The following is a 12130-nucleotide window of genomic DNA, read 5'->3' on the forward strand; positions in this document are numbered from 1 at the left end:
GTGGTGCTCAGCTGAGGGGTGCTGCCGACTCCTGAGGGACAGGTGGCCCTGCAGAGGGTCTGGGGAGACTGGAGCATTGGGCGGTCATCAGCAGTGTGAAACAGAACAAGCCCAAGCACCGAATCCTGTGCCTGGGTGGGGTAACACTTCTGTCGCGCTACGGCGTGACGTTGGGTTGACAGAGGACGGGGCGGGGGTGGGGGGGGGGGGTGTTACCTTGAGCCCTCCTCAATGGGACCGGTCCATCAGGCTCACGCTGACAGCGTCACCGGGACAGAACCCTCTGGGCAGCCCACTGAGTCGAGGGTGATTGTCTGACCTGTTCAGGGACCCTGTAAGCAGTGCACTGGGCCTAATCTCTTCTTTCCCCGGTATCAATTGGTAAAGTTTCCGGAAACTTGCATTTATATATGACAAATTTTATTACATATGCTCGTGACAGGATACAGATTCAAAGACAGCCAGTGACAGGGACTGACTGCCAAAACAAAACTGATCAGTGATAATTCTAACTAGCGAGCAAGGTGTTGGTAACTAAGCACGCGTAACACAGAGCTCTTACCCAACAGACGTCCCTGTGGGATAGAGGACCAGGTCCAGACCGTTGGCTGATCCCAGACGTTCCGATGGAGGTCTTCCCCCAACACCCCCTTCTCTTAAGCCATTTTTATACTTTCAGGTGAAGCTCGAGTGACTCTGGTCATGCATATCTTGATCAGGATTGGTGTGAATTTTCCTCGCTTTGATTTAAAGGTATAGACTAGAAGAATTTTGTGGCGCGTGCTCAGTGAGGGGTGGTCGCAGTAACTTAGGTAAGTTACTAAATGCAAAGAAGAATTTGGCAGGATGGTGGGTGACAATAACAAGTCGAGTAGTAATCCCACCACTTTTAATGAAGGAAATAATACAAACAAAACATAAGGAATGTCACTGGGGAGCAGAAGCCCCTACATTCTGGTAGGGGCTGACACTTCTACAGGACGGCTGGAAGCTTCTCCCTGTCAAACCAATCAAGCAAAGGAAGTCATTAAATGGCTACTGCAAGAAATTATCCCAAGATTTGGGGCACCCATTGGAATTTCCTCCGATAGAGGTTCACATTTCATTGCAGAAATAGTACAAGGTGTTAGTAGAATTTTGGGAATCACTTGGGATTTGCACACACCTTGGAGACCACAATCTAGCAGGAAGGTGGAAAGAATGAATCAAACGTTGGAAAGACAAATTAGTAAAATATGTCAGGAAACTAATTTGAAATGGCCTCAGGCACTCCCCCTAACCCTTTAAGGAATTCAAGTTCAACCAAAAGCAGAACATTGGTCAGTCCATATGAGTTATTGCATGGAAAGCCTTAGGAGTCTCCTGAGCCAAATCTGAATATGCACTGGGGAGGAAACAAGCTGTATAGAACTATCTGTTTGCTTTAGGAAAACTCTAACTGCGCTTCAGAGTGCAGCTGTACAGAACAAACCTCTGACTTTGCAGAATCCGGTGCACAACTTCCAACCAGGAGACTATGTCTATGTGAAGACGTGGACTTCTGAGCCTCTTCAGGAAGGCTGGAAAAGACCTTTTCAGGTATTGCTGACTGCCTTCACTGCCATCAAGATTGCTGAATCGGATGCTTGGATACACGACACGAGGGTAAAGAAAGCCTCACCATTGTGGAAAACCGTAAATAGGGATCCTGAGACTTCAAAATTGACTTTGAAACATGTTTAATTTTGTCTATCATTCTGAAATTTTTGGAAAATGGATACTGTGGTGGAGATTAATGTTAGTGGGAACCTGGTTCGAGGTAAAAATTGAACAAGAAGTATCAGTGAAGTATGAAAATCAATTAAAACGGAGATGTAATTTTACTCAAATTCCAGACTTTGATCTTGACAAGTTGCAGGTGAATTAGAAAACAAATAAAGAAAAAATTATATTTAAAGCTAGATGCAGAAATAAATGAAGTAATAGTGCACCCTGACTATAAAAATAACATGCACAAACAAAATAGAAAGAACTTGTTCAAGGTAATTAATATTACCTTGAAAAATGAAGGTCAATATTTTGTTGGTTAAGAGATGGAGAATCAGACCATAAAGTCTTTACAGTAAAAGTTCAAGTTCGTACACAGGCCAAAAAGGAAAGAAAGATAAAAAATAAAAGACAAATAGAAGCAGAAAAATTAATATGAGAACATGCAAGAACAGCCCCCCCCCCCCCCCCCCCCCCCCCCCCCCCCAAAAAATAACGTTAAGATTAATCAAGAGTTTGTGAAACTGCAAAACACGTCACAAATCACTGCTTGTTTACCCACACCAAAAGCAGTAGGTGAATCAATTCCATGGAGAATTTTAACCATGAATTTGAATGAATTAAAACATGAAAATGAAACTACACAATGTTAACAAAACCCAGTTGTTAAATAGCAAGAAAAAGTGGAAATTATTTTAAAAAAAAAGTGTAAATCTCCAGCAAATCCAGCCGCTTGTGAAAAACTATTACATCATGTTTTACCAAGATAGAAGGGTTTGAAATGTAGGATGGTGTTCTCATAATCAACCAATACAGAAAAATGTAAGCCAAATGATCATGGAATGGAAGTGTGAAATGGATGTTTGGAAGTGGGCGCTGGAGACCTTGAGGCAGGGTTTGAGGTGTTTCAAGGCCCTACGGGCAGTCTTAGAGGTCTTCAGGGGCACTCAGGCAGGGTCTGGTGGCTAGTCAGAGTTTTGGAGCAGTGTTCACTGGCTCTGGGGCAGGGTTTGGGGTAGCTGTGGACCCAGAGGAGTCTGTAGAGCCGTAACAAATGGCAAGGAGAACCCCAGTACAGTGCAAGGCTTATGGGAGGCCAAGCAAGTTGCAGGAGCATCTGAGGGCCCTGCCGTTTACCCCTAGCTGAATTAAAAGACATTTCTGTTAATTGAGAATAAAACGCCACCAAGGGGTGACTTGTGCTCATCCTACTAGGATGCAGCTAGAGCATTCTGGGAGGGTGGAAAGCGTGGGTCCCGTAGGGTGCTACATGGCCACAGCAAAGTCCCCGGGGCGGGGGGCACAGAGTCACAGCCAGAGGTCCACATCTCCACACTCGCTGCGTCATGTCATGTTATGTTATATTTCCTCACACCACAGCCATCCTCACTGGCACAAGAAAGGCCCGGACTGACTCACAGAGGATATGGGAGACCTCTGGTGTCACAGTAGTTTCCCTGGTGCTGGTGCAGCCTAACGGTGCTCACTGATGGCGGTGCCCACTGCTGCAGCGCTGTGCCTGGGGCTGCACTGCGTGTCTGTGGCTGCTGCCTGCAGTCAGGAGTTCACACAACACCCAGTGGACAAATGACTTTTTACTTAGATGTGAATTACAAAGGCAGATTTTACCAGGAAAGAAAGACGAGACACTCTGTACTTGTAACTATTCCCATGGTAAATACAGTGGTATAATGGAGTAAGCAAAGCTAAATCACCAGTAGATTATAAAACACATATAATTAAATGCTGAGATTAGATCTTTTAAGAGAACTCTTCCTTTAAGAAAAACCTTCACAGTTCCATACTGTTGCTCCGCTAAAATGAGCAGACTCTTTCCCATTTTTAAGATTATTTTCAAAGAACTAATTTGTTGGGAGGTTTTTTTTGATTTTTTTTTTCCAATTTTGCCAAAACCCTGTTTTTTTCAATAGGTGTAAGCAACAAGGGAATTACTGTAAATCACATAGTAAAGATGCTTTGCCCACAGGTAGTACAGAGGCCTCTAACATCTCATTACCCTGTTTCTGAATCCTAGCTGGGTTATAGTTGAAATTTATTTGGCAGACATTGAAAAGTATTAAACGGATTCTTTTTTTTTAAAAAAAAAAAAAAAAAAAAAAAAAGAAGAGTGGTGGGATGATCAATCCCTGTGGCTCAAGAGCTTGCAGAATGCACCTGTATTTTCTAACAATCATGTTATAATGTTCTACCATTATACATATCAACCTCAAATCAAAGGATTTAATTTTTTAAGTCCTTCTACTATATGGCAAATTCAGAGGCAGGAAAAAAAAACACCATCAGCCAACACCAAAAAACACCATGGTGAGACTTTTATCTTGTTTCAGACCTCTTTGTCAGATTTCAGTGGAAATCCAGTTCTGAGGCCTCTCTGTTTCAGATGTTCTTGGGTTTGGTAAGTAATTCTGTTATTGGGTTGGACCACACATGCACCAACATCAAAATATGTTAAATACAGTCTAGACACCAGCAGGTTTCTGAGAGGACCGCAGAAAACTTATCCTCAGGGATGTAGCCACTTCAAATACTACGAGTGTATTTAATGAGAAAAAAAGATCTAAGCTGTAATAATTAGCTCAATGATAAAGCGGTTAAATTTAAACTCAGTAATCCGAACAAACAACACAAGTGACCTATGAATAACTTGAAATTTGCAATTAAGAGATATCTCCCTTTTTTAAAAAATAATGTTAAGAAAAGAATTGAGGGGAGAGCTGGAGCAACTGAACATCAGATTTTTTTTTTTAAAGAATCTCTGCATTTTTATTGGATATACCAGAACAGCCAGCACCACCACCATGATGAAAACAAAAAACCCAAAGTAGAAAAAAAAAAAAAGGGAACTTGAGTATAGCTAGAAAAATGTAACTCTTTAAAAGCTAACCTATTTAAGATAGGCTTCTTTCGACAAGTCTGCAGTTAGAGCCTAACATTTATTGCATCAGATACAGATATATAGAACATTGCTCTAAATCGTAAAAAAGTTATTTTTACAATTCAAATGCTTTGCAAGCAACATTAAAAGTTAACATGTCTCAAGAAATTTTTTGTTTCCTTCCCCTTCCCCAAAAGGCTTCTTTTCATGTGTAAGCACTAGTAAATATATTCCACGTTTCCTCTATTTAAGGGGCCATGTGTAAATTATTACAATGTGATAAACAGAAACAAATAAAGAAAAATGAAACACTAAAGCTGTTCTATGTGGCTATAGTACATAATTACGAATAGTTCAGCAACCTTTTATAACACACACTGATTCCCCAGACCACAGTAGTTCTATCTTGGGAACTGGTCACTGCCACCAGCGCAAGCTTGCAAACAAATGAGTAATCTGGACCTTAAACCGTTTTTATTTTGGTCATTACTGTTAGAGAATAATTGGGAGTCTGAATAAAATCTGCAACCCTTTTTTTGCTTTCAGGAACAGGCAAACTGCTGTACAGCGCCGTCTTTCTCTTCGCGCAGGCAACAAGAATTCAAGCCTCATGAAGCACACAGTTAGGCAAATAAAGCATCCAGATGCTCTAAGTATACTCTAATATTAGTTTAATCCCCAGTGCCATGTAAAATACATTCTAAACTAACTGCTTTTCAGGGGACCTTCAAAGGTGAAGATAAAGATCATAAATAAACAAGAACCAACTCCTTGCAGACTCAATCAGGGTTGTCAATTCACAAGAGGTTCTTAGTCCTCCTTTGTGATACGTTTGATATATTTTAGCACAGCATGGGCAGATACTGATACACAGCTATGTCATTAAAAGTTGTATGTGCAGGTTCCTATTCATCTCCACTTTCACAGACTGCTGGCAGAAGTCAGTTACTTCCCATAAAATTTCTTATTCAGAAGAAAGATCAGAAGGTTGACGTTCACTTTTGCTCTGTCGAACAACTTCATGACTGCAACGCCTTCATATTGCAGCTGCAAAAGATCCTGTCAAAGAGAATACCTTCATGAATGAGGAATCCTCAAGAGCTTATAGAGAATATACAAGACCCTGTGGTGCAGTAGGTCTTTGAGGAATATCTATCACGGAATATCTATCACAAAGTACATGGCATAAGAAAGAAAAATGAGAGACTCATCACAGATCCGCTTGTACTGTATGAAAAATAAAGTAACTCTAAGGCATTTAAAATCTAAATTTTTAAATCTGTGCTTCTTAAAAAAAGAGGGCAGAAATAGAAGATAATTCTAAGAAAGACAAATTTGAGATCTAACTGTCTCCAGACTTTTCATTTGCACAGTAGCCATAAAGTTGTTGCAATGTTTAGAAAGGGTCTGCTACGTGCCAAATTATATATGTACCCATGAAAACATTAAAACATTCCACAGTGTCGCTTTCTAAAAATTTTAGTTGCCACAGGTCTCAGTGAGGTAGTTTAGAGCGCTGGGCAGAGAAAGAAATGGTATCTCTGTTAAGACTAGGGACACGATGCCAATTCAGTCTCTCAGGCATTTAGGTAGGCGGTATTTCTAGTTATAATTTGCTCTTGTCAGCAATGCACCTGAGCGATAGAACTCCCTGCACTGATATACCTCAGCAATGAACTTCTTTCAGCAAGCCTACTCTTGAAAAACGCATATTGGAGAAGGCATTCAGGTAGTGCTACTGCAGGGAAACGTGTATGTTCCAAAATCCCAACCTGGCTCCTGCAGCTGTCCAGCCTAGGTGACGCTGGAGTAAACAATCATAAAACTATTTCTGCTGCTTTCTGTAAAATTTTGGCAATGGAAATGTAAGTCTCTTTATCTGATGCCACTGTTAATGCTATACTTGGATGACCAACGGCAGTTCCCTCATTGCTGTCCTCTCAGAATGTCTGCTTTTTCCGCAAAGCAGTGCTACAAAGGCATAGTGGTATAGCAACAAGAGTGCCTGAGAAGCGAGTGACCTTGCATAGCCCCACAAACCAAGAAGTTTGTGACCAGCTCCAAAGGATTAGGACTGGAATGAACTAGGAGAGTCCTCACAGCACACAAACAGCATGCGCAAGGCAGCTGTCCCTCTCAGCAGCCAGTTAGGTGGTGTGGACTTACACCATGCAAGGTGCTCCTGCACACAATCTCTTTTGAGACCCCTGAGGCATCCACGATTAACTAACCTAATGATGCCCAGGTTGGGTGGGAGGTGGGCAGGGACAGAAATGGAAGAAGGGGACAGAGACATCAGGCATACCTACTGGCATGGAAGGAAGAATGGAGAACCGTTTGGGAAAAGGTCAGTCAGTATGCCTGTTGCGGCAGCCTGGCCTAAGTAAAGGCTGAGGATTCTTAAGAACAGAATGGCTAAAGAAACCAGCAAGTGTAAGGTGGCAGAAAGAATACCGATACGCGATGACTGGCTGAAGCCACCACACCCAAGTCCAGCTGACCACTGCCACAGACTCCCAATCTCTGCTGTAGCAGGAAGTTGTTGAAAACGTTTGTTGTGTGTGCGCACGTATGAGTGTAGCTAAGAACACAGGCAGACATCAGGCTTTCTTTAGTAAAGAAAAAACAGTAGTCTGAATCCCCCATTTGTGTTGCATCTGTTTCACCTGCAACAAATGGGTTGGTTTTGAGAGCATTTTGCAGGCTGTTCAGGCAGAAAACACATCATTATTGTTTTAATGAGGAGTCTGGCAAGTGGAACTTATATGCCATTATTAAATAGGACAGTTCTTACCTGATAATGTAACATAAAGGTTTCCATCTGTACCCCCATGAATTTTGCTTTTACCTCAAAATCTCCTACTTCTTCTGTTGGACTGATTTCAAATATCACATTTTTAAACCTATGAAATTGAGAAATGAAAAACCACAGACCATTACTGAACATGTAATTCCTACTGGAACAGGGAGAGAATATACGAGATGAAATCTGAAGATAAATTTCTAAGAATTCTATACTTAACACTTTATTCTATATCCCCATTTGAAATGAGACCGTAAAAGCTGACCAGACTCAATACAACGATGAATGGAAGCCTAACAGAATCTATGTCCAGTAGATCACATCCTCACACAACGTAGTAGGCAATATGGTAATTTAGCCCATGCCATCTAAACAGTCTACTTTAGTGCTGCAAATCCATGCCTCATTTAGTGCACAAAGTACAAATGATTCAGGGTTGAAAAAAATTCTAGTAACAGGCAGCTTTTCTATATTCCATAAAAGATACGCCAAGTTCTCAAGGCTAGCAAACTGCAACTGGACAAACTCAAGCTAGCATTAAGTTATTTTTCAACAGTGAGAGCTATTAATCATAGTAGCAATTCACCTGAGGAGGTACCCTTCCATAACTGTGGGGGTGACACAGCAGGGGCGGGTGGGAAGAGGATGTCATGTTTAAATCCTGTTAAATTTCTCAAAGACCTGCTTCACTTCAACCAGGAAAAAAAAAAAGAGTACTAAAAAGTGATTACTATGCAAGGCTTCGTGGCCCTAGGGATGCCAGCCTAGATCACCAAAACAATTTCTTCAGCTTTAATAGCTAAGTCTACCTAAATTCCAAGAACAAAACCTCAAGACAATCTGTCACGATCTCAAACAAATCTCAGAGCTTTTGTTCCTCAATTGCCAGCACCTAGACCAGTTCTGAGAAAAGAATTCAACATACCTGTTTTCCTCCAAGAAGGTTATTTAATCTAAAGAGTTTTAAAGAGATACTCACTGGTTACCTTGCAGGTCCTCAATCTCTAAAAGCACTCCCTTCTCATGAAGTCGAGCTGCTGTATATTTTAGGGAAATCTTTTTACTGTTTTTGCCTTTCATCTCCCGAGGTTTCTTAGAGACTCTGTGGGAGGAGGGGAAGAAAACAAACCAGATGATCAAACGAGTAAAGAGACTTCAGACAACAAACATTTAATCCTACTTGGATGAGGGGATAGAACCAGTATAGCTGAATTAACTGTGACTAATGCAGCTGAATGATGATGTATTTCTACTAGTGAGTTTATCTACAAAGCACTTGTAGCTCACATTAGATCTTTGATTTTCTACTATTTTCCAATAACTCTTACACTACAGGAGAAGGAAAAAAAAAACCACAACCCACAACCCTTCCCCCACCAAATCGTAATCACATGGTACTTCATAGGAAGCAGTACCATCTATCATTAGGCAAAAGGAGATCTGGAGACAACTGACATGGAGAAGGCAGATATTACTCAACCACCTTCTTGCCTCAGTTTTCACTGGCAGTTGCTCTTCCTGCATCTCACTGGGGAGGAAAACACTTCCCCTCCCACCCCGGGAAAATCTGAATTATCTTGCACTACAACAACTGACTCCATTCTGGATAAAAAGAGGACAATTCATGATCAATGCTTTTCTTGTAGGTAACTATATTATTTTCATTCTCTGTTCCTGGAAAGGACAACAGGACAGACTGACTGAACGGCATGTGCATTATCTGGGCAACCTGCTTCATTCCCACTGAGTCTCTACACTCCCCTCTCCCAGAGGGACTAAAATTCTTTCAAGTATGTCTCTTTGACCCTACTGAGGGCACTGCCCTCTCCCCATATTTTCCCATCACTGCTGAGACCCTTTTCCTAGAAGTATTGCTGCAGTAAAAATCTTGGCCAAGGAGCTTTAAGCAGATGGCATTATGATTCTTTTAGCAACAACCTACGCGTGCATTCTGCAAGAAGCATTTCTAAGGCCACAGCTGGGTTCTGAGATACTTACTTGCCCTTGCTGGCCAGATTATCCAAGCAGGTTTTGATGTAGCTTTTGTAATAATCCACTTGTTCCTCATAAAAAGTAGCTTTGGAGTTCAAGGCACTGTATGTCTGCTGCAGCTTCACCAGCTCTGCCTTTCTTCTCTGACGGTATCTACGCTGATTTCGAATATCCTGTGCCACAGAAAGGCAGGCAGAGACTTAACAGTCATTTGAGCTCTCTAGTTGTTCAAGTCCAGAGCACACACCATTTGATTTTACTTAGTCTTGCTTCATGCTACAAGCTGGAGCCCTCAGTTGTACTTGCCCCAGTTTAAGCATCACCACTTCTCTGCGTTGACTATTTTTGGAACTAATCAACTCTACACAGTAGTTCATTTGAACCTTTTGTTGCTTTCTCAAACTTCAATGCTGTCCTAGTTGCAATGACTAGAGTGGGCACTGTCAGGACATGACCTGAAGGAAGGAAGCAATTCTTGCTACCGCTGGGTAGGAAAGGTATCTTACAAAGCAAGCACTATAACCATAGCAATGCACAGGCTTCCTTATCTTTCTTTCTTAGTTGGCCATCTTTAAGCATACGTTACCTTAATACCTGAACAAAATTATCACATGTTCAAGTCGACTTATATTTTCATTTTTGATACATGTTAACAACAGTACAATTAATTCTAATAGGTTCCCTAAAGGCGATTATTTATTCACTTTACATACATAACATGTCTTAAATAGTTTTTTGTTAAACATATGATACGAAATACATGGTCACCGTAACAATGTACAACAGCATTAGATCACTTTTGGAAGTTTTTCTCAGTTCCCCTCTTTATCGTTTAGGTATTCTTGATTGGGTACATTTAAAAAAAAAAACCTAACAGTTACAATGTCTAAGTTATGGGCAAGCCTTCCTCGTGTGAGTAAATCTGTAGAGGTGCTACCTAAATTAGTGAAAAGGAGCAGAAAAAAAAGATCACACAATCAGGACCTCCCCTCCAAGCTGTAACACTTTTTCTTAAAGCACCCAAGATTCTGACATCACAGTGATTTGCGAAAAAATAAACATCCTATACAAACAAAGGACTTCCCAAAGGCCAAGAGGTGCAAACACTTCATGTCTGTCAATTAGCTACTACAAAACTTACTCCTCCTGAAAACCCATGCCAGTTTCACAACACTGCAAGCTGTGGGAAAACTCCACTATGACTACTAGGAAACCACCAACTGCCATACCTTCGCAATATCATTGATTAGTTCCTGATATTTATTTTTTGCATTCACTGTCCCCAGTTCTGTCAACTTCTTCAGGCCTGCCTTGATTTTATCTTTTTTCTCTTGAAGATTTAAATTGCCATCTTCCTTTACAGACACAGATTTTTTCATCTTATCTGGAGTTTTAGCATCACGAATGGCCCGTTTCTGCATAGCTCTTTGATGCTCTGCTTCCTAGAAAAAGAAAATTAAAAATTTCAAGTCCAAGCAGATCAATTTTAAGATGACAAAGAACCAGAAACGGATTGTCTGACCTCCAGCATAACACAGGACAAAGAGTTTTGCTTGGCCATTCCCATACTGACTTCAATGAATCCACGTGTGATGAACACATTCCATGTATAGGAACTAGCAGAAGTCTACCTGTCATTAAAAACCTTCTTCTAGATAAATAGTTTCTAACAACTACCAGAGGAGCAAGATTCACATATACAATTTATTTCCATTATATTCCCTTCTCATTATTGTTACACACTGCTCCAACATCAGTAGAGACAGCTTCACTGCAATACATAAATGCAGACTCCCAAGTATACCCACATATATCTAGATAGATGAGAATTTCCTAGTCTAAAAAGAATACAGGTAAACAACTTCGTACTTGCTCTGGGGTAGCTGGAGTTTCCAAGATTTCAGTCAGTGTCTCCCCTGGTTGGAAGCGGATTACATCAACAATTAAACGTTTTGTGCTGCAAGGAAATCAAGGAGAATAGGAGAAAAAACTTTAAACTGAAAGACCTTCAATACTGTTCTATTCTGCAGTAATACCAACGTTACTGATTCACCTCAAGTCAGGTTATCACTGGATGCATGCTTAGGTAGTGGCATAGGCTAGACCAGATCAGAAGTGCTTTACTTTTTTGACAGTGTGTTATCAGAAACTGATTCCTTGAAAGGTTCATCTACATAGTATGTAGGATTTGATCCCCAGTACTCACTCAAATAGCAAGGATGTTACCCCATATATTCCACAGCAGCCCCAGTACTGCCATGTGGGCCACGGAAGCTGCAATTCCAAGGTGAAAAGTCAAGCAGGTAGCAGAAACAGTGAATTTGTGCAGCCAGAAAAAGTCTGTAATATTATCCATCCATAAGCGCACGTCAGTGTTTTGTAACAGGTATGAAAAAACTCCACCGGACTATTTGCTTATGTGTATAGTAACTGAGGCAAACAGATCCCTGGCTCCAATCTGGTGACAGACAGGGTCATTTCTTGATCTCATCTGTGATTTAATTGCAGCCAGTGCCCATTCTGAGGCAATTCTTCTCCTTAAACCACATAATGAAACCAAATAGCACCTTCAGCACTTTGCAGTCAGGCTGGAATTATTTCTGGCATCACACAAAGCACATCATACACACAGCTTCCCCATCATCCACAACTTAGATGACTACCAGCACATCTGATAAATCTTTACTTTTGAA

At 41.0% G+C, this 12130-nt stretch overlaps 1 protein-coding gene and 1 long non-coding RNA gene across 2 annotated transcripts in view; one reads left to right on the plus strand and one right to left on the minus strand.

The window, feature by feature from the left end:
- The first annotated feature begins 211 nt into the window (after nucleotides 1-211).
- LOC147527807 (uncharacterized) lies at nucleotides 212-5221 on the plus strand. The gene is made up of 3 exons (XR_015222528.1): nucleotides 212-1644; nucleotides 4095-4162; nucleotides 5189-5221. It is a non-coding gene; the product is annotated as an uncharacterized LOC147527807 (long non-coding RNA).
- LOC104369730 (ras GTPase-activating-like protein IQGAP1) overlaps nucleotides 4827-12130 on the minus strand; it is an 82463-nt gene continuing 75159 nt past the window's right edge. The window contains 6 exon segments of the mRNA XM_086619962.1: nucleotides 4827-5701; nucleotides 7437-7545; nucleotides 8425-8547; nucleotides 9444-9610; nucleotides 10667-10879; nucleotides 11307-11394. Of these exon segments, the coding sequence (XP_086476088.1) occupies nucleotides 5588-5701; nucleotides 7437-7545; nucleotides 8425-8547; nucleotides 9444-9610; nucleotides 10667-10879; nucleotides 11307-11394 (814 nt within the window). The 3' untranslated portion in view covers nucleotides 4827-5587.

Source organism: Tauraco erythrolophus, chromosome 14, assembly GCF_009769465.1.
Source record: "Tauraco erythrolophus isolate bTauEry1 chromosome 14, bTauEry1.pri, whole genome shotgun sequence".
NCBI lineage: Eukaryota > Metazoa > Chordata > Aves > Musophagiformes > Musophagidae > Tauraco > Tauraco erythrolophus.